Source organism: Melanotaenia boesemani, chromosome 4, assembly GCF_017639745.1.
Source record: "Melanotaenia boesemani isolate fMelBoe1 chromosome 4, fMelBoe1.pri, whole genome shotgun sequence".
NCBI classification, from domain to species: domain Eukaryota; kingdom Metazoa; phylum Chordata; class Actinopteri; order Atheriniformes; family Melanotaeniidae; genus Melanotaenia; species Melanotaenia boesemani.
This window is the reverse complement of record NC_055685.1, coordinates 7,222,823-7,246,690: the sequence shown is the minus strand read 5'-3', so window position 1 is coordinate 7,246,690 and position 23,868 is coordinate 7,222,823. Positions and strand designations below refer to the sequence as shown.

Below are 23,868 nucleotides of genomic sequence, written 5' to 3'. Positions count from 1 at the left end.
TCAATGGTCACAAGAACATTTTTTGGTGGATTTATCATGAGCTGCTTTGTTATTGCCAGCTTCACATGACTATGAAATTGTAAGGCGGCGAGGGAGATGAAATACATCATTGGCTGTTTGTTTTTTGCATTAGATGACCACTTTAGTTGTAATAATCAGTTCAATATTTCATAAAATCTAGACCTAAAAAAAAAATCTCATTTGTGCCCTCTTTTTCCTGGTCAGTGCTCCTGCCTGGCCCCCCATCAGAACTTTTCTAGACCCACCCCTACATAGCTGATGTATAAACCCGGTCTACCACCAGCCAGCTACTGTGTTAGAGAAGACCTTGCCAAAAACAATACTTTGGGGTAAATATGTGATGGTGTGAACCATGAACCACTAGTTTCCTCCTTCTCAGCTGAACCAGAAACAAAAGCAACAAGAGAAAAAAGCCGATCAGCTGTTCACCAACAGTCATCAATATTCACGGAACAACGTGCGAGGAGAACTTGAATCTGGGACCCGAACTACAGACACACTTACGTTGCACATCCAGTGACTTCAGACTCAACTTGGACTCAGGATTTGAGACTTGTGAAAAATCCTTCATTTCTAATGTTTTCTTCATGATCTTCTCTCGGTCTGATCATCCCCTGGATGATTCATTTCCCCAGACGTAATGTTACACTAACACAGATGCGTACGCACACATGAACAATTAAAACAATGTCAGCCAAGCACACCTGTGGCCATCTCATCTTTAATTTTTCCTTTTTTGGGTATAAAAACAGCAAGGTCTGTGACATAAAAAGTACAGACAACATTCACATTCATTCAGTTTAAAATACGTCCAGCGAGGTTAGTCACTGTAAAGCGTAACGTTAGCATCTGTGTTAGGAATGAGTGACATTAGCTTGTTACTACCGTTGTACAAAAATAATGTTACTTCATCAGATTGGCATTGAATACATGTGTTAAGAAGAAGAATGGGACATTTACTGAACAAAGTATTTCACAAACTGGTTTACCATGACCTGCACCCAGATGATGTAAAACCGAGACCAAACTGAGTCTGTTTTAGGGATGTGCCGATACCGATACTAGCATTGGAAATACTCGCCGATCCTACCAAAAGTAAGGCGATCGGTATTGGCGAGTATTTCTGTCTGAACACCATCCGATACCACGGAGGAGGACAGAGGGTTGGCTAAATATCAGCGCTATTATGAAATGCTGATAGATAAGAGGTAAGTATGGATTTAAAATTCCTTGGATATTACAATGCAGTGTTACAATGCAGACAGCAGGCAGAGCATGACAGATTATTCATTACAACTAAAAGGGACATGTGACTTGACTTGGATTTGCAACTTGTGAACAACTCTAGTATAAGTCTTATCTCACATTATCATGCAGCCGACAAAGACGTGAATTTGAGTGAATATATGAAGCATTATTTTGTTTATGTAATGATGTGTAATGTAAACACAACTGTCAACACATATTATAACTAAAAGACATATTAGCATACATGCACACAGACAGCATCAAATTCTATATTCTTATCAACATCCAGCAACTATATAGGAAATATTCATGACAATATACAATACAATATAACCAGCCCTGAGTAACCAATAGGAATAATAATCTAAACACTATTCTCATGTGGGGACAAAGGCCATGGCAGGTGGTCGACAACAAATACCTTGATGTTTATCTGAACAAGAAATATGGACTCTAAATGTAACATCATCTTGTAAACTCTCCTTATAAAACACAACCTTTCAAGAAAGTTTTTCATCAAAGAAGAAAATCTAGTTGATTGCCAGCCTGGATCATCTGCACCATGTAGGATGTTGCATTTAAAAAAACAGGACTTCTACAGCAGGAAGCGCAACACCTGTACTGACACATGTGTGGCTTGACCTTGTGATGTCCCACCTAAGCTGTACAACAGAAAATCCTGACCGGCAGGATGAAGCTGGGTGGAAACTCCAAACTAGTCAATCAACACTTTCGGCTCTTTAAACTTGCTCTACCTTCTAAACACACAAATATCTCTCAGTTCCAATTTAAAGTCCTGAAATGTTTTATTTTCCACTGTTAAATGTTAAATCTGGGATAGAGGTGCTACAACTACAGAGATGGCAGATTACTTCATGATTTTTCAGTTACAATATAATCTGTAGTCATCAACCCAAGAAACAGAATCAATCAATCAAAATAAAATAGTGGGTATCTAAAACATCAGATGGTAATTATATGATTAGCTTCTAATCACATTTAGAGTAAAGTGTTACAATAAACCTGAACTAGAGAAGCACAGGAAACTGAATTACTGCTAATTCTGAAAAAGCCTGCGCAGTGTCCTTTCTGGCATAAAAAGCTAGCTCATAAGACAGGAGCTGCATGTGATTTCTGATTAATTTAACACCTCGGTCTGGTTATATTTGCCCAAAGGAGTTTTCTACCTATTAAAAGATTAGGGCCGTACTGCTATTTCTTGTCCCTGATGCACATCAGACTTATTTAATATCAAACATATTTCAATGCTGAGTCTAAATATGATGCTTGCACACCAGAAATTCATTAATGACGTTATATTTATTGCCATGTCTAAGCTGGACACTTCAGTGGCATTGAAGTGCTGTCAGGTGGTGTTTCACAAGTTACCACTGTAGAAAAAGCCATGTAATTCTATTTTCACTTCCACATAGTTCAGCGAGGGTTTTACCTATTTACCTTGTATTTTTTGGGAGGCATTTTATTACTAATATTATTAGGGAGGAGGTTGATGGAAAGACTATGATAATGACAGGCTTTGCTAACTGCTAATCAAAACTGAAATAAAAGAACAGCCAAATTTTGACCATTTAAATCAATTCAAAAGTCATAAGTACATCAGCTGAAGTGAATGCTTCACAGCAGGTATTACAATGCTTCACTTTAGCCTCAGACCAGTGTTTATGTTTTTCTCAAATGAAGAATATGCGTGTTGTACCACTAATGAGTAGGCATCATATAAGCAATTACTGACCAGTGTCCATTACTAAGTCCGTAATGGACATTCTGTGGCAGGGCTATTCAACCTCAGCCCTCAGGGGCCACTGTCCCACAGGTCCTGCAGGTCCCAGGGAGCCAGGATTGAGGATCCCTGTTTTTGATGGTTCTCTGCTCCAACACAACAGATTCAAATTAAATGGATCCAAAGATTTTCAAGTTTTGCACAGTGACTCATAACAAATGAGTCTTGCTGTAGCAGGGAAACATCTAAAACCTGCAGGACTAGGGTCAAGGTTCCCAGTCACTATTTTAGATGCTTCTCTGCTCCAACACACCTGATTCAAATTAAATGGTTCAAACAGCTTGTTAATTTCTGCACATATTGGGTGCACTGACACCAGTCCTTCTGATTTAAATGCTAGTTCCTTTGCTCAGAAAGTCCAGTTTGCTTGGGGAGGTGTGAATGTGTAACCGAACTCTGGTGAGGATTCATGGTCCGTCTAAAAATGTAGGTCACTTAATTCACTTCAAGTAGACACAACAAAGACATTGTGGGTAAACAACACAACCAAAACATCCGTGCTTGTAGAACGACAGCCGGGAGAGATGGCTCGAGGTCAGACATTGAGTATGAACAAAGTAAAGGTTCTGCTAGAAACAGGATGCTAGGATTTGATGCAGCTCCATGTTTTGCTCTCATGTGGTGAAAACAGAAGTCATCTTGCATTAATAGATGAACGGGTTTTTTTCTTTGTTTGACTTGTCTTCTTCAGTAATTCCCACCTCTGGTGAAGAGGAGAATATGTCATTCAAAAGTTTCAGATTGTCTGGCTAGTAGTGTGAGAGCAAACGTGGACTGGAAGAATGTTGCAGCCCCCAGTTTTACAGAGTCTAGCGGACTGTTAAAGCCCATTTATGCTCTACGCAACAGAGAAATATTGAGCATATAGTCCATTTTTGGGGCCCTTTACATGCATATTTAGTCTGTTTATTGGGGCTCTTACACATGCATACCCTGGCAGAGCAAAAAGAGAAGTACTACCAGAAACCACAAAAGCAGTATTGAGCAGTATAGCTGGCGTGCAACCCACAAAAGGAACAGAGAAGAAGCAGCTGAAATAAACTTAAAGCCCCAGTCTGTAAGAATTACTCCCATCCAGTGGTGCGCTAATGTAATGCAAGCAACCGAGTAGTGCCAGAACCTCAACATTTAGGAACGTTATTACAACTACGGAAGCTGCAGAGAATCACAAATGTAAAAATGCCAACATCTTTCAGAAGTTCGAGTATCCCGTCAGGTGATGAGGTACAGAACTAAACATAATGTTTTTTTTTAGTGCCGATAAGTTACAAGCATACCCTCCATGTATTTGGTACCAAGCTACTGCTAATAGCTCATGCTATTGTGTGAAATCGTTTTTCGTGACTTGCAGAGTCAGAGATCATCTGATGAAGGGAGAGGAAGAGGAAGCAGGGGCAGTGGACCTATTGGCGCTGCAGGAGGGAGATCCCATGCTCTAACATTACTGTGTTAAATAACATGTATTTCAGCTGATTTATCAAGGGAGGTGGGCGACGTATTGATTCAAAATAATTATTATCTGAGAGATATTTTTGAGTTAGAATGCTTGCGGTTCTGGTGATTAAATCACGATGAGAAACTGGTATTACTTTGGTCTATTTTGTCTGACTAGAAGGACGACAACTTTCCCCAACCCCAATGACAAATCAGCTGAAATAAATTATGAAACATGAGGTAAAGCTCTCGGAAAACACGTCTGAAAGAAGCGCATGGCCTCCTACTGGTATGACTTCTGTGAAGAGTAACAACAACTGAAAACTGTTGCAACAGAACTTTTCTACTGTAGGTTAACTAACAAATTAGCCGTTACTGCCGTTTTATATAGCAAGTAGTTGCTGGACTACCCTGCCCTGTTTCTTACATAACGCCAAAATAAACTTCACTGTTAGACTGAATTAACTTACCTATCCAGCAGAAAGTCTGCAATCTCCGTATCAGTTTTAAAGTCCCTCTCCTTCATCAGTTGCCTCCACCTGGTAAATGCTCCACCGATGTACACGCTCCTTTCTTTCTTTGTTTTTCTTTTCTTGGCTATATTTTCCTCCGTCTCATGGGGCAAAGAGTAAGGATGGTCCTCCATTTCAATGTAAACTGGCAAGCTGAATGACCCACAGTCGTCTTGGCTTGTTTACACCAACAAGTTTGTCCCTTTTCAGCTACTGTATTTAAAGATGGCGATGCAACATGGCAGCCTCCAGTTGGGTGCGCCGCCCCCTATGTATTTATAAACAACTCATTTTAAGCTACGAGAATGCTTACATTTGGATGCGATTGTGATTAGTAAAACTTTGGTAAAATACGTATTATGAAAGCGATATTTGATTTTTGCTAACAAAAAGCCAGATAAGCTACACACTGTACCCTTTACACCTTGAGTCAAGTGTGTAGTCAGAAAAACATCTAAAACCTGCAGGACAGTTGCCCTCTAGGAACGGAATTGCATGGCCCAGTTTTACGATTTAAATAACCATTTTAATCCAAAGTGAAATGATGTTAGAATCCACTGCATAACTTTGTATGAGCTTAAATTGTTTTTAAAAATTGGCAACAGACATCAGGATTTGAGGCACACTCAGTGAACCCAATAAGAATCGATCAACAAACACATTTTAATTGGGATCATGATCCAACACTAGTGGAGTATCTCTGAAGATTATCTCTGTCACTAACCTAGTTAAATTTAAAACAAACATTTCAAACCCTCTATTTAATTGCAAATGCCAAGTTAAATGGGTCATATGCTTGCTCCAAGAAATTGGAGATGGAAACAATTCAAGTATTTGGTTTTATATAGATAGCAATATTGAGAAGGAAGCCATGATGAAATTAAATAGTTAAATGAAATGTGTCTGGGAAATGCTGGCAGCAAGATTGCATATTTTTAAGCCACTCATGCAAACTAAAGTTATGGAAGTTATGTAGGCAGTCTGGACTTGATTGTTCCAGTACAAACAGCAGGTTTCACAGCCAGAGAGGTGACTGGAAGGAAGACGACAGGAAATAAGTGAAAACGAAAATAAAATGTACTGAGGGCAATATAACAAAAAGGGGAAAAGTAAAGGCAGAAAGGTTCAAGTCTAATGAACCAAAATATTATATCTGCAATCATTTAGACCCAACATACAGCTCACAATTTAATAAAAAGAAAGAGAAACCAGCAGAAATCTGTACAAGAATTTCAAAGTGAGGATCAAATCACACTGCCACAATTCCTTTTACTCTCACTGATAAGACAATATTTCTACAATGGACATAAGTCTGAGCATTTCTGAGTTTAGCAACCAAAGGAAGTAGCTGCAATGCAGAAAACTAACAAATAGGCCTTATACACAATCTGACCGCCTTCCAGAAACTCATCTGGTTCCTGAACATTGATGGAATAAAGACTTTGTTAAAGATGAATATTTTTATGATTATAAATCCATCTTCAACTCATCTTTCAATGTTCTGGGACACTTCTCAACTATAAGGAATGATTTCCTCTGTGTTTTATTTACCATGGTTTGTTCAAGAGGTTTTAGCTGAAAAAGAAGCAGCTTACAGTTCTGGTTGAAAATGCCATCAAAGTCTTTCAGACCCGAGCACTGCCAAGGTGGGTCAGTGTTTTCCAAGACTGCAAGCTGCCCTATTTGCTTCTCTGAGCTTTTTTATTTGCATATTTTGACAATTTTGTTTACACTGAGAACGTTGTGGAATGTATTTGAGTTTTTCAAATAATTTACTTTGTTCATTTTTAAATGCATTTAATACCCCTGCATTGATGATTTTCAGCCTCTGTACATGGGGAGATTGTTCAACCAGCTGAGACATCCATGTTCATTTCTTTATAAACTGGACCTCCACAGAATGAAAGACATCTACTTTGGCAAAAAGTCAAGATGTGTCTAGCTGGACTTGACCTCATTAAACACTAGGGCAAGTATCAAGAGGGCGGTCTTTCTCCATTTCCACTGAAACAAAGAGATCCTGTTTCATAACCCCACCTGGGACACTTACAGTGCTGCTGATGCGTGTCCACTCCTGGAATCCATCAGAGCTGATAGAGTAACCCTTGTTTTATTGCTTACCCTAACCCTCAGTCAAGCAGGGACAAACTTTTCTTTACAACACAAAGTAACTAAAACTGTAATCAATAACAGATGCACATTGAGCTCTAGAGGTCTGCTTACACATCCCATCTTTGTTAAGCACCAGCTCATTTAACCTCCCATTTCGTTTACAGTAATGTTGCTGTAATTAACAGATTCCTGCAAAGTTTATGCACTCTTTAGTTCTTAAGCTCCAGAGCTCATAAATCAAATGCAGCACATTTCTGTTTTCTCTGTCTTCCTCAGTGTGCAGACTGATACCATGTGAAGTCTACACACAGTCCCACTCTAGCATGTATTATTTCTCTAAAAACTAACCTGTGCTCCTACAGGTGTTCGTAATGAAATATACACTGTGGTTTAATATGCAGCTAAATTCCAGCTGCGAGTGACGGCTCACTGACTCACATCTACGCCTGTTTAACCAGAACGGAAGAGGGAGGAATTTACCCCGTAGAAGTAACCATAAACAAAGAATAGAATAGAACTCTATTGTCAGTGCAACAAAAAGTGAAATGAAATTACTAGCATCTTGGAGATTTGGTCCTGAACGTTGATGGCTAAGTAATCATGAGCCATTATAATCTACGCTTTCCCAGAATAAATCATTCTGGCGCAAGAGGCTGCAGTTGGGTGATTGGATGGAAAAAAAAAATTAAAACCTTCTGTGCAAAAAATATTTCTAAGTATAATTGCAAAATGACTTCATGTCATGATCTGATTTTCACATCAAAGCGACGAGTGAACCAACAACTGAACAATATATTTTGTCATTTGATTTAACGTTTTTTTGTTTTGTTTTAAAACTATGACATTAATTTATCATAAAATCTATTTTATCACAGTTTTTTTAGCTTTAAGATAAAAAAATGACATAATGTTGGGAATTCCATCCACATCTCCAACTCCCAACAGGAGAGCAGAATGAAACTAATGACATCCACCAGCATGAAGCCTTCCAGTGCTTTCACAACCAGTTCAGAGAAAAAAGGAAAATAACTTACACAAGCTAATCTATACAGCTGGATATTAACCAGGATGCTGAAATGCTCAAGGCCCCAGCTGAAAGCAGCTGGCCTCCACTAATCTCCAACCTACAAACCTCCTTTTCATCCACAACTGTTCGTTCTGATATGCCCACAAATGGGTTGGGGTAGCATTAAAACTGACAAGTCAGGCTTGTGTACTCAAAGACACGTGTGTATGATCATTTATTTAAAAACAGAATAACGGACATGAAGAAATGTCTTTTATTATGTCCTTCATAATGGTAGTATCAAAAAGAAACTAGCAGGATTAATGAGTCCAATAGCACTTACAGCATTTTAAAATAAAGCTAATGTGTACTTGCAATAACCATAAATAAAATTTTATGTAATCAAACTGCATAATCGAGGCTTCCAAAACTTCCTTCTGTGCACCAGCATGAGGAAAGCAAAGCCTAAAAGGGCCGAAGAGACTGTCCAGTTTGTCACCACCCCCACTGGTCAGCCCAAGCAATCACACAAAGGACCTATTGTCAAGCACAATGGGGTCACCCTCTCTGTTCTTGCTGGTCGGATCCTAGTCAGTCACTGCTCAGAGTCTGGAGTCTTGCCAACTAAAAGGCAAAGATCTTTGAAGACATCATCCAGCCTGGACTGCCCTTACAAACCAAATTTTGTTTTCTTAAGTGAATTAAAAGTTGAAGAATGTGAAAACTAAAGCACACAAATCATACCAATGTCAAACAAGACATGCTTGGACATAAATAATAATCGTACAGATAAAAGATGGGGAGATTTTCTGCTTGGTGCTCTTAAGGCTAGTTTCCAATCATTTGATAATTCTTAAACATCCACAAAAAGATCATGATACTCCCCCCCACACCTTAAATGACACTAAGTCAATATAACCTTTACTTCACATGAAAAACGGCAGAAAGTCTCAAAAAGTCTTTGAACCCAACACACTGACATTCAATGACATTTTAAAGTGTATTAAAGTGGTCATTTTCATCAGTGTGGTGGAGTGAGATAGGCAAGAGAAAACCCAGACTTACCTTGGAGCATGCATCTGTATGCAGATTCAGAGATGGCGTATATGTGAGGGGGCATTTCATGCCTCTTCTTGCCCCTGTACATCTCAATGATGTTCTCCGAGTAGATGGGAAGGTTTTTGTATGGATTAATGACCACGCAGAAGAGACCGGAGTAGGTCTACAAAGAAAAGAAATAAAAACACGGTTAACTGTTAATATGGTTGTCACAATACTAAAATTTCAAACATAATACCGATACTAAAGATGGTGCTTGATACTATTTTCGATACTATAGAGGGGATTTTATTTTTAATCAAAGTTAGAACACCACAAAAACACCACAATCCAAACAAAACAACAAAAATATATAAAAATAAATCTAAGAAATGACATTAACAGTGTAAAATAAATGCATTATTTTAATGCCCTATTATTTCAAGTAAAGATACAGTCTGAACAATGTCCAGTCTGTTTGCTCACTGTGGTGCAAAAAATATAAAACAAAAAAAAACTTCAGCCACTAGTTAGTGTACTTATTTACATAATTTATTTTTCTTCACAATACTGAAGATGAGAGCAAGTAAACAATAGAACGAACTAGTAAAGATTATTTACTTTTTAAAAACTATTTTAAAAATGAGCTTTTTAAATGTTTCTGTCTACATTAAAAGGCATTAATATCTGACTGTAATTCACACAATTTATTTTCAGGCTGGTTATGGAGCAGAACCCACCAGGGTCCTCCAGGAAGATGCTGCCCGATGCAGGGCCTCTTTAAAATGGGTAGAGGCGGCCGGTCCTTTCCGTAAACCAGCAAACACTAAGTATTGATACCCGTGCTAGTTAATATCTAACTAGACACAGATTTTTTTTTTTTTTTAAAGAATCAATTATCTTAGATTTTTCTTTTTTTTGACAACACTAATTTTTAATCAGTCCAACAACAACTATAATGTCACAGTTAACATTAAAAACACTTCAATATTTATGAGCATTGATTGAATAATTTACTGTAAAAGGACAGTGGTGGTGCATAAAAACGCAAATGATCCTTTTAGTGCGCTGCCATAGTAACAACAGAAATGGGTGAGTGCATGGACTGGACATCAACAATCATTACTTATAACTATAATTATATGAATAATGGTTTTTATAGTTGATACAATACATCCAAATATCAATTTCATGCAACACACAAGTTCATTAAAGGAAACTCCCATATCCTTATTGAACTACAGTACTTTGGATTGCATTGGATGTGACTCTTTAACAATCTATAAAGCTCTCTTCCAGGACCTCTTTACTGGTGCATTTAGGAACTGATAAGACTTTTTTCTGCAAGCAAACCTGACCAGTCAAGCAGCAGAAATTAATAGAAACGGATCAACTTTAAAGCCCCACTACTAAACTTGGGCAGTTTCTCACACAGTGGTGCCCCCTAACAACAGCTAATTCAGCATCCATCTTGCATCCTGTCCCTTTCCTAAGATCTGTCCTGACAATAGAAGTCAGTCCAATGTTGATCTCTAGCGCTGTCACTTTCTGCCTTCCTTCGTTTTTGCTTCCTCTGATAATGTCATTGTGAGTTTCTTTGCTGAATTAGCCATGGTACACCTTAATCAGCCACTGTGTTGACATTCAAATGCCAGGGTGTGGTGCTGTAAAGAAATATGTATGGCACCCTCTGAATTGGATAAAATGTGCAATGAATCGGTTGATGAACCGATTCTACATTTTAAAGTCGCACTACAGAACTTTTGCAATTTTCTCTGTGACGTGCCCCTTATCAGCGGTTAATTTGATATCCATCTTGCATCCTACCTGTACTGTGAGCGCTCTCCAGTCAGTTAGATACTCAATCTTATCTTATGCCCAAATGAAATAGAAAAATATTTTATCAACATTCTAGAAAAACATTTCCCCACAAAAAAACACATATCTAATATATATAAGAGGTTAGCATCAGATACTAAACAAAACACTGAGTATATCAAGGAAAAATGGGAACTAGAATTAAATGTCATAATTGAAGACTCTACTTGGACAGACATATGGGTAGGATGTCATAAAGAAATAAATAGTCAACTATGGAAAGAGTTTGATTGGAAGGTAAAAATCAGATTTTTTAATACCCCCTTAATCATCTCCCAATATGCAAAAAATCCCAATGCGGCACTATGTTGGCGAAAATGTGGAACTGTTGGTGACACCACTCATGTATTCTGGGACTGCCCAGTAATACAAGGATTTTGGGATAAGGTTAGAAAAGAAATTAACACTATCTTAGAGATAGACCTTACTTTGGAACCAATGCTGTTTTTGTTAGGAGCAATACCCAAAGATTCGTACAATTCAGACCAACGATATATACTGAGGATCCTCTTATTAATAGCAAAGAAAATGATTACAGTGAATTGGAGAGAGGTGAAACCACCAACCATAGATCAATGGACTCAGAGACTGAAATATGTATACACAATGGAACGAATGACGGCAGTTCTACAAATGACATTGGACAATTTTGAGCAAAGATGGACGTGTGTTTCAGGATACCTGGGGTGTAACGAATAGGAGAGAGAATTGGTTGGAAGAAATATTGATCTATGCCCCTATTATGAAAAGTCTGTCCGGTGATTATTATTATTACTGTTCTCTTTACCTGTCACAGTTATTGTAACCAGAAAACTCCCCCTTTTTTTTTTTTTTTTTTTTTTTCTCTTCTCGCTCTCTCCTCCTTACAGTATAACCTGAACGATTGGTCACTTATACAAAGTCTGTCAGGAATGTTAATTGTGATGTGAAATTCTAAAATAAAAAGTTCCAAAAAAAAAAAATCTTATCTTATGTCTTGTTTTGTCCTTTTTTCTTTTCCTCTCTTCCTCAGATAATGTCTCCTTGCATTTCTTTGCTGAATCAGACAAGGTGTGCATTTAAAACAGCTGGTGTGCTTATATCCGTCTCCTTTAGTGGGATGCGGTGCAGAAAGCGAAACTTTGCTGCAATGTCACACAGCTTCCCATATGAAAAGGCTGTATAAAGCTGTATACGGTTTCTCAGCCTCACAAGGCTGCTGGACAGCAACTGCTACAAAAATGCATGTTATTGATGTCACTGTGTCATCAAAAAGGTCCAGAACACAGAGTTTTACAGTTGGAAAGTTACATAATGCGTCTTTAAAATCTGGTTGACTAGGATGTTGCTGCAGACCCTACAGTCAGAAGTAAGTCAACATCAGATTGAGTCGACAGCACCACCAGTCAGTGAGGGTGTATTCGCACCAGGACAGTCCACTAGACTCTGTACGATTGGGGATGAGTTGGGGGGTGAAACATTCTTCCAGACCAAGTTTGCATTCATGCTGCACTACTCAAATGAATCAGAACTTTTAAAAAACATGTTCCACTTCCCGTCAAGAGGCACCATGCCTGGTGTGCATGTGCTCTAAGTTAAGTGTACACACTATTTAAACAGCCTCCAAGCCAGTCAGCTCACTGTGTGCTGTATGCAGATCAAGGTGAAGGTGCTGTATATGCCCAAGGCTGTTGCTTGCAAAATCAACACTTCTAAAAAACCCATCTGACGACCAACGTTGATATGGCTTACAAGGATTAATCAAATCAAACACTTGGAAATCATTCGGATTGTATAAGAAGGAAGGAGCATTGGGCAAATATGTGTGCAGCACCAGTAGAACTGGAAGTTACTATAATATTACTCTTGACATCCACCAAGTAAAGAATTAGTTCTTATGAATTCACTTTAATCTTATTTTTGTAGAATTTACAACCATAAAAAAACATAAATTCAAAACAAAAATTGCTAGCCATGCTGATAATGATGCGCAAATGTTATGTGTGAATAAAAACATAAAAGCTCACACAAAAGTAATTGTGTTTTTTACCCACTAGTAGTGGGTGTTGGTGTACTTCTCTGCAGAGATTTCCCAACTGTGTATACCTCCCTTGATTCTTCTTATTTGGGCATTTTTGGGCAACAACCTCAGAGCAAAGGGTGTGTTAATAGAAAATTCCAGTGCAGAGGTGGGAGCACTGTAAAGCTTTTACAATCAGTACAAAAGAATGGTTTTGTTTTTTAACATCAGTTAAAACCACTGAGTGAACCATAGTGAACCACTAAGGTAGGGCTGGACGATATTGCCAAAACTTTTATCACAATATATTTCTTAATTTCAGTCGATACAATTCGATATAATTCCGATATCGATATAAACTTGGGCTGCAACGATTAGTCGACGTTGTCAATAATAGTCGACAATAAAAATAGTCGACAACTAACTATTGTCGGCAAAAAAAAAAAACTCTACAGTGAGACATCGTCTTTTTTACCCATCTCTGCTGGGCACATGAGCAAAAAAAAAAACAAAAACAAAAAAAACTACAGCGTGAGACATCGTCTTCTTTTCTTAACTCTGCTGAGAGTTGCACATGCGCAATCAAGTCCGCAAGGGGAAAAATATAGCGGCCGACTAGGGAACATTACTGCGGCAGAGAACGTCAAAAGTCTGAAATAACTTCAACTTTTTCCCTGCGTGTCTAAGAAATGATCAAAATAATTCTTTTACAATGTAATTTCCAGAAAGAAGCTTCCTAAGTCCAGGTCGAGGTCCTGAAGCCTCTTCCATCTGTTTTCTCTGAGAGAAATCCACAATTAATAAGTAGGATTTTGTTATTGTTTACAGAGCAGAAGGAATTTAGATGAAATTAGATTTCCTGGTTACTTTACTTTGCTGCCATTATCTTATGTTGGCATTCGATTAAAAAAAAACAACAAAAAAACTAAGACCTATATGTGTTGATGTTGTGACGTTAATGCATAATAACTGTAATAATGATATGATTTCTTTTACAAATTATTATACCAAGAAAATCTGTAATTGTGACATCTGTATATCATACTAATGACCACAAATTTGGTCATAGTGTAGAAAAATTTCTGAGTACCAGAACCGGGTGAATGCCATGAATTCTCTCTTATCATTCCTACATGCTACATCTTGCGTTATTACTGTATTGCACATGGTATAAATTCACACATCACTTCAGAAAATGGCTATGGGTTACTGGCAAAATGCCAAGTGTCATCCCTGCTCCACTCACTCATCTTCCTCATGTGTGGAAATCTTGTTTTCTGCATCAAAAACAATAATTTTATTCAGAAATCCCGTTTTGTGATTGGCAGTGGAAATGAGATGCAGAAGATGGGTGATTTTGGTAAACAGCAGTAAAGATGCTCTTCAGCAGTATAATGCCAACAGACGTGCAGCCAGACAGGCCAGGACAGGGTTAATCCCAGACTTGTCTGCTGCTGCTGCTGAAAACATTAATGCACAACAGCTAATGGGGTACGGTTTACAGCGCAGACTACCAGATTAATTTTGGTGGATAATTCATGACCATGACTACCTAAACTTGATCAGGATTAGATTTTCACATCTAGGATTATTACAGAATATTAGTGCTTTAATAAAACTTAATGCAAGAAAGCTTTATTTTTAATTTGCATACACTTCTGTCATTGTTATATGACAAATCGTCATCCTACAAGAAAAGTCCCTCTGCTAGTGACTTTTCCCCTGCTACATCTTACATATTTACCTGTCTGGTTGCCATGCTTGGCTAGGCGGCATAGCCACATTCCTTTAATTACGCTGTCTGGTACAGCCAGTGGGCTTGAGGTGGGGGGCAAGGGCCCACTAACCCAGTTGTTGAACTGGAAAAATGTTGACTCAACCAATACATGCTGCAGGTGTAGCCTTGACTGTGTATGCAAAGGACTGAGGGGGATACACTTTCTCAATACATGAGCGCTGTGCCTGGTTTTAATGGTAACCACCAAACATGCTAAATATTATCGACAAAAAGATTAATTATATATGATGCAAATTTATGAAAAACAGCAGAAATATTTACAGAAATAAAGTTAATGGCAGAAGACTAGTATCACTAATGGTGGTAATAGTCTGCAACTGCCCATATGTATGGAGGGTGGGGGTAACGTTACCAGATGGCCAACAAGCCACCCTCCCCACCTCTTCTATGTGCACAGATGCTACAGACTCAGCTCTGTACAGTAATCTGGCCATACAGAGATTTGTTACTCATGAACTGGCAGTAGTGTCTGCCAAATGAACTTTAACGTTACGCTGCGTTACTGGCGCTGACTTTGGCAGGACAAACACTCAAAACCTGCTGAATTCTGCTGCTTGTAAACATTAACTTGAGTTTACAGGATGTATAAGGTATAAGAATGAAAATAAACTTAACTTCCCAAACTGTTGCGGTAGATGACAAAAAGTATACTTTAGTCATAGCATAAAAAACTATATTGTGATTCATGTGGATCAGTACAGAAAATAATATCATGATAATAGTTTTTGCTCTATTATCCAGCCCTACATATAACAATATTGCATCATACAATCTCTTCCAGTCTGACGGAGTAACTGGGCTGTACATGGACATCAAGGCATAATTTGCTAAACACATTTGAATTATTTCCAGTCATATCTGGGTGGGCATATTTAAGATATTTACATTTGTTGATTTATATTTGCCCTAAATCTGGAGGTGTTCTTAATCTCGACAAACAAATCTTGATTAAAATGACTAACCTGTGATCACTGTGGGCTGCTTAACAGCTTTGAGAGGGTGCTAGCCTAAATACAGCCAACTCAGCTGAGATGAGTGGATGCTTCTTGGATTAAAAAAAAAATTAGGAAAATAACAGCACACATCATCATTTGCACATGTCTCATCTACATCCTAGTGTAGATTTAGTTTTGAAGTGCCATATTTTAACCTCAGAAACTTTCAAAAACTTCCAAAACTGCAATTTATGCTTCTGAAGCATGTGCAAACACAGCCCACAAAACAGACTCCCTGCAGACAGTTTACTTTCTGAACAATTCTTCTCGCTTAGGGACGTCACAATTAATAGATTTTGTTGGTTGTTGTCTGATAAATAATCACAGTATCACAATTCTCAACATTATTATGCATTAATTAATTATACAACACTGTGTAAAATCATATCAACAGCTTATAGATCTTTAAGTTTTATTTATTTATTTATATCTTTTGATGGCAACTAGGGCTGCAACTAATGACTATTCTGATGGTTGATTAGTCACCGACTATTAAAACGACTAGTCGACCAATCGGATTATGTATCTCACAATTATTAAATGGATCTTTGAAATCTTGCATGAGGTTGTTATGTAAAGCCTGGTACACACATAACGATTTTTGGGCTGTTTATGTCCCGATTTTGCCTCTTCCCGACCTCAGAGGGCAAACGCCTGATCATCGTGAGATTTCCCTGTCCAATCATCATTTGATCTGAGGTGTGTTACGAGCCGATTTGTCCTGACAATCTGCTATAAAACGGGTCGTAGCCGACAATTGGGAACAATGAACATGTTTAATATTTCAGAGGCGATTTCTGAAGAACGACGACTGCTCGTGCATTGTGACTGCATGGATGGTGACATGGTATGGAATGTAGCCAATCAGAGAGTGAGCTAGCTGGGGAACAAGTAAATAAAGTCGGTGTTCATGCTGTCTCCAGTCTTATGTTTTTCAGTTCTGGCTTTTTCTGTTAACAATAGTCCCAAAACCACCATCATTCCCTCATCCTATATATTCCCATTCATGCTGTGTGTTTTCCCGTTGTTACTATGTTTCTTCTTCTTTGTTTTTTGCCGGTTGTTGCTATGGTTCTTCTTCTATGTTTCGACGTTTGTCCGGCTCGGAGGACTAGATTGTAGATGAGTTGCTGGACAGCATTGTCCTGTGTGTGTTGTTCTGTGATTATTTTCAGAACACACCACACACAATATGATCAAACCTATTTTTTTTATCTTCACGTGTGAGGTCTCGACCAGATAAAAAATCTCATAAGATTAAAAAAATCGTTGTGTGTACCAGGCTTAAGTCCGACCTGCCTCGTCTTTAAATGTTCGAGCATTGCAGACATACGTCCGTGGTACGCAAGGTCCGCTTTACAAATCTCACTTGTATTTAATTCATTTGTAAGTTTACCGTGAAGTTGTTTCAGACTTTTGACGTCCTCTGGCACCATTCTGTTTCCCGGTCGGCCGCCATATTTTTCCCCTGGCAACTTTATTGCACACGAGCAACTCTCAGCAGAGAAAGGAAAAGAAGACGATGTCTCACTCTGTAGGTTTGTTTATTTATTTGCTGACAATAGTCGATGGGTAAATTAGTTGTTGACTATTTTTATTGTTGACTATTGTCGACAACGTCGACTAATCGTTGCAGCCCTAACGGCAACAAAACAGAAGAATACAACAAGAAGTAAACAAAAAGTCTCATTCCAACTAATTCTTCTCTTCTGTGTAAAACTATAAATAAATGCTACATATTTATTCTGGATTTTTTTCCTAAGAGAAAACAAATGGAAGAGGCTACAGGACCTCAACCTGGACTTGGGAGGAAACCACATTTTAAAAATGGTTTTGAACATTTCTTTTCAACCCTGAACAGAGAATTTAGGAACAGGAAAAGCATCCAGCTAACTTTGACTTCCAGCTTCCTTTAGCAGAATATCTGCTTTTTGACACATAAATAATACTGGAACAGAGCAAATAAAGAAACAAGACCAGATATCTGGAACTAAATATGGTTTCTTTTACAGACCATTGCACACTGATAACATAAAAAGGTACCAACGTCATGCCGAGTTGATTATGTTTTAACAATGGAACTATCCTGCAAAAGTTCTTATCTGTATAACGTAACGTTACGTTCCGCTTCACTTGTCACGTTGCACTACAAGTCCAACCCAAGTCGAACAAAGATGACCTCACATGTAACTCCTCTGCTGCACTTTCACCTTCAATTAACATGAAACAAAACAAATCAACACAAGCAGCTACACATGGATGTTGTGCTTTTTTTCTTTTCATTCCAACTTGCACTGATCTTCTGATACGGTTCAGACATAATCCTTTAAGGAAAGTGACAATATTGAGGGATCTAAACAAGTAATTAATGATGATGTTTAATACTGTGATCAATTGTGGTATTAAATAATTGTGATATTCCTACACTGGACATTTAAATATACTTTTTTTCCATTAGCAATTTGATGGCTGAGTCTTAAACAAGCTCAGTAATAGTTAATTCACTGTACACACAACAGAAGAGGGACATCAACTTTCTTTCTATAGAAACCTGTGAACCCGACATAGAAATCACTACTTCAAGAACAATTTTGATGCCAACTGGAGTAAATATGTAAAAGATCAGGCACAGCTACCAGATCAGTGGAAATATATTAATAAAATATGTTAAAAAAAAATTTTTTGGGCCAAAACTGTCCCTTAACAGGATGGTTAATAAATGTCTCTTTTTTGCTGGAAAAATATCCATTAGTAAATTTCTATTAAGCTAATCTGCCTTTATTTTTATTTTAACTGCTGACAGTACCCACTGTGGTTACAGCATTGTAAAATGTTTTAACAATCAAATGACAAGAATCTTAGATTTCCAACCATACATGTACGACGCAACAATTGTGTCCACAGCAAAGTTTCTCTTTTCTCTTTATGAAACATGTTCATAAGAAAAAAAAGTCCTGATTTTAGGTTTCAGTAATAAAAACAAATCCCATGAGTCATGTTTGACTAATCATGGTATAACCAGATAAATTTCTAAAAAAAACACTGGTCTTACAGCTATGTAGACCATTAACCTGTTATCTCTTTTTTCTAAAGTAATCTAATGCTAAACTCTTATAAACATCCTAATTACCACACACCACTTCATGAATCCTCCGTGCACCAAAGTCAACACAAAGGTTAGACTGATGTGCTCTGTTGGTCCAGTTTAAAATAGTCAGACAATCAGCTGCTTAAACGCCGGACAGGAAACACGCGGCCAGAAATGCTTTAGAAGCAGACCAAGACAGCTCTTCGTGCATCTAAATCAAACCTCTTTAAACTCCTTGTTCCTTCATTTTTACACTTGGGGACTTGAAAAGAGATTGATAAGAATCAAATATAGCCACATAAAAACAAAATACTTCAACCAGAACAAAAGCTACGTCTGTGATCTTCAGAGCAGCAATAATCACACAGAAGCTGACATGAATTAGCTGTAAATTAGCCATCGGTTTTCTCACAGTAACACTGAAAACGAAGGAAAAAAAAGAATTCAGTTACTTAAGAGGACAGATGTTGCTTATCAGTGAGCACAAAGAGCTCAGTTATGGCGATTGGTTACCGTGTGACTCAGCACTGACATGTGGCTGGGGTCGCTTCTTACTCCATTAAAAGCCCTCTGAAAATACATACATGCTCTTTCCTTTATTTAAACCCAACAAATAAACTTTACGCTTGATGGCAACACCAATGTAGCTCCTATACGAATAAGAACAGAATCAGACTTTAACCATTTAGTAAAGTGACCAAAACTGGACACTTTAAGTGTAACTTTAACAATCAGCCCATCACCTGAATAATCAAATATTTATCAGCTATGATCAATTAACTGTTAAGACTCCTTTTCCTTTTTGGGACATGACGCCTTTTTCATTTAAGGAAACTTAAGTCTCATAAATTCAGAGAATCTGTTATGAAATGCTAAGCAGATGAATGTAGGTGTTACAGTGGACCAGACCAGGTTAGTTTTATTGTATACAAGTACCTGCTTCATCTTAAAAACACAAAGCAACATTCATGCATACATAAACACTTCTTTTTAAATTCAATATGCACATGTTCAAACATGGCCTTTCCTCCTCTTCACTGCTGCATTTGTTGCATCATGGAGAAGAAAGCCACTTATAATCATGTCTGAAACCATATGTTTACTGTGCGAGTTGTCTTTTTGGAATCATAGCATTACACTAATTTACAGCTTGTTTTACAGCTGTTACATTCCTTAGCACAAACAAACACATCCACACCTCCACGCAATCCAATGGATGAGCTACATCAGCAAATTGAACGTGTTGATATGGAAGTGATTTCATATGATCGCAACGTTATTTTTAGTTCTCACATTTAAACCGGCTGGTCTCCAAGCTTGAAGTTTGCAGACTAAAAACATCCCATACACAGCAAATAAAACAGGGGGATACCAGTAGACTGCTGTTACTATAGAAAAACATGCTACAACTGATTTCTGCTGGGATTTAAGACATGACTGAAAGGAATGACTTGGCAGGAGTCTTAGTGTTATATTCTGCCTCCATAAGCAAAACTGATCAAAACCTAAGCAAGCTCAAACTGTAAGATTAGCCAGTGAATATCTAACTAACACAATAAACCTCAATCTAGTGGTTCTGCAAAGCTAATGAATTCCATTAAACTGTGCAGACATTGTCAAGACCGATGTCCAGCCCTTTACTGAGCTACCGATGCATCTTCCCAGACCTTCTACTCTCAGTCCATTTAAGAGTCAGAGTAGTGAGGAATAGCAAGTAGGAGCTGAGGCCTTTCTGTTCTATGGCACTTCCACAAGCTGCTTCTCGGAAATATCCAGCCACTCCCAGGCCAGCTGGGACATACATTCTCTTCAGCAAGTCCTGGGGTAGCAAAACATAATTGTATGCTAAACATTTATAATGTGCTTTATCCAATCCTCATTTTCTGTGTGTGTCCTGCATGATGCATTGTCACTGGTTACAGAAACTCTTATCACAATATTATATATAGCTATTTGACATGGTTTCCTTCTCATACTCACATATATGAGGCCGGAGTAGTATCGGTCTTTGAGGTTATGAAGCACAGACGCCTCATTCAAGCAGGTGAGCTCAGCCATATCTTCTACTTTGGTGAACTTGGGTGGATTCATCTTTTGGATGTCATCCTTGTTGACCACAGCCTTCTTTCCATTCTCTGCTAGCTCCACCACCACTTCATCTCCACGTTCCTCGCGAATGCTCGCAGCCTCAAAGCCGTGGCGCTCTGACGGGATCCATATAAGCCTCTTGGCTGTCCAGTCTGCCTGTGCGGCCGGGTTGTATACCACGGCGCGGTCCACAAAGAGGTACCGCTCCGGGTCCTCCTGCCCACTCCTCTGTGACATCACTTTTGGAAACCCGAAGTACAACACTCCAGGCCGCCTGAAGCAAGGGATGAAAGAAAGAAGATTTCTCACTTAGCCAGTCATTAAATGAGATGACCACCATGAATCAAGATGATTTGAGGTCATACTTTACACTGAATATCAACCACTGCTCATTTTGGTATCAAAACAGTCCTTTCCAGATGAGAAGTATTTAAATTCTGTATTAAGCAAAAGACAGCAAGCAGGGAAGATTTACGTTTAGTTCAAGCCACTGTAGGTCAAAATGAGCAAAGAGAAAACAAGTCAGGCTGTCCTACATTTTTTTTACCTTATCCATTCCAATTAAAGTTAAATGTGTAGTTAGATGTATTTTTTTTATTTAATGACCTTGTACTGCAGTACATATAGTAAAAAAGGTCCATAGTGGCTGAATACATCTAGATAATGTCAAAATAGTGTTTTCTGTAAAAAAAAAAAAAAAAAAAAAAAACTATTTAGATCACATCGGTTTAAAGACCGCTAAATCTTTTTCCTTGTTTTAAACCAAATATAAAGTATTAGCTGTAGCGCCATAATTAATGTACCATTACAGCTAAGAAATTGATCCAACCAAGCTGTAAGCCATAGCTTGTAAACATTAATGGATTCTTTTTTTCTTAATGCTCCAATGCCCACTGGATTTAATAAAATATGTACATTAATTTATTGTAATATTGCTGACAGACCAGAAAAAGCACAGAAAATATAGAAATTACACAAGTGGGCTATACTGCTATTTGCTGATGACCATACATATATCAATATTTGACTAAAAAAGATGCAAGTCAAATAAACTGGATCCTCTTGTGTTTAAGAATAAATAAATAGGATTTTTTTTTTTAAAAAAGCCCCTGGTACAACCTATTTTCTGATCAAATACAAACTAAATAAAAAATAACTAATTAGAATGGGTAATTTCTTTTTTCCTCAAAATAAGTCTCTTTACAGAATATCACTTCACTTGTTGAAGTCTTCAATATTTGAGACACTTGCTGATAAATAAGAGCAGAAATAATAAATCTGGTTAACAACAAGAAATATAAATTATCATCTAAGGTGTTAAATATATTTACATGTAAATCACAAGCAGAATTATCAAAGTATTCTGGAAATTAATTAATTAATATCATTTGTTTTATTTTGGATAGATTAATTTTAAATTCAGATAATCAGTTGTGAAGGTTTTTTTTTTAAAACATACAGTAAGTATTTTGAATATTACTGCGTATTAGATACTGGTTACTTGTTACAGGCAACAGTTTTTTTCTAATGTTAAAGTAGCAATAATCAATCATGTCAACAAGCACCACCTCAGTTTGCATCTTATCAATATTACACAACTTAGTGGATGATGTTTAATTAGCAACATAGTCCCATACGTGAACCAGGCGCCAGGTATACATAAATCTGGGTCAGGTAAGGGGATGGAGGATCAGCTTGGCTGCTGGTTTTAATGTCACTTTCATCCCTTATTCAGTTCTACTCAGTGGACATATACTTGTATATCGAACCACTGCCACGGGAAGATGTCCCGACACAAAGAGCTGAAACTGCGACAGGCGTTAGCTGTGTAAACGGCTTGTCGTGGACTGATTTGCTCTGTCCAGGCCGAACAGCTGCATCGGCTAGTTTAGCTAGCTAAGGTTAGCTCAAAGTTGGCGTGCGGTGCCTCAGATCCCACCCGCTCCAAAAGATGCCTGCAAAAACTCAACAGCACTGATAATTAATTAAGTACAGCCGTGGGTTCATACCACCGGTTGTATATTTAAAAGGCAATATAAGAACCATGGAGAGACTTAAATCGCTACGATTTAAAGAAAAGTGGGAATTCTAGGGATGAACTGTGCAGCCTCATCCGACAAATCCCATCATGGGTGTGGGTGGCTCAAAGACGTCTGGCTGAGGATAAAAGCAGGCTCATAGTGGCCACGCCGTTTCACACTGGCGCTTTAAGATTAAACTTATACCTGCAACATATGACTAAATTACTGCGTTGGACAGGCAGAAATAAAACACTGGCTATGAGGCGCCGGCTAGCATTAGCAAAGCGGTACGTCCTCCATCATTAAAAAGTCATGGCACAATAATCCGCTAGCTAACGTTAACGGTGACTGTTGCTAACCGCTACATCCCGGCCAAAATTTACCGGCACGAGCTTCTCTCCACAACTTACCACGAGCAGTAAATTGATAAAACCTGTCCGGGTGTTTCTCAGTTTCCAAAAGATCAGCTTAATAATCCCTCAGTGAATGCTAAAACGGTCCTTTCTGTCGCCCGCTCTCTCATCAGTGGTACTCTCCCCCACCATCCAGCACCCTCTCAACCGAACTCTCCCCGGCCCGGGAGGATGCACCACACTGCCGCACTCTCTTTTTTGGGCAACGCCCACAACAAAAATATGGATCGTGATTGGCTGTCAAAGTGTGTTGCCTTGCTGTCATTGGTCCAACAATAAATTCCATCCTAAAACTTTGATAGTTGACGACTGCCGCCCAAGAACACAACACCTGCACCCACTTGGATGGCGCGGGCGGCATCTGGTTGAACAGGCATTGGTGCGGTGGGGGGTTTAATTTGTCACCCACTCTCTAA

The 23,868-nt window shown here is 38.3% G+C and overlaps 1 protein-coding gene across 8 annotated transcripts in view; it reads right to left on the bottom strand.

The window, feature by feature from the left end:
- The window catches only part of LOC121638423 (myosin-10-like), a 72,914-nt gene extending 49,305 nt beyond the window's left edge, over positions 1-23,609 (bottom strand). For 5 of the 8 annotated variants that reach the window (XM_041983206.1, XM_041983209.1, XM_041983208.1 and 2 more), the window contains exons 1-3: positions 23,450-23,609; positions 20,911-21,292; positions 9,200-9,356 (exon numbers count right to left, since the gene is read on the bottom strand). In XM_041983206.1, coding sequence (XP_041839140.1) covers positions 9,200-9,356; positions 20,911-21,255 — 502 coding nt within the window. In that variant the 5' untranslated portion in view covers positions 21,256-21,292; positions 23,450-23,609. The remainder of the gene's footprint in view (positions 1-9,199; positions 9,357-20,910; positions 21,293-23,449) is intronic. The other 3 variants (XM_041983212.1, XM_041983213.1, XM_041983207.1) reach the window with 2 other exon arrangements.
- Positions 23,610-23,868: the final 259 nt, after the last annotated feature.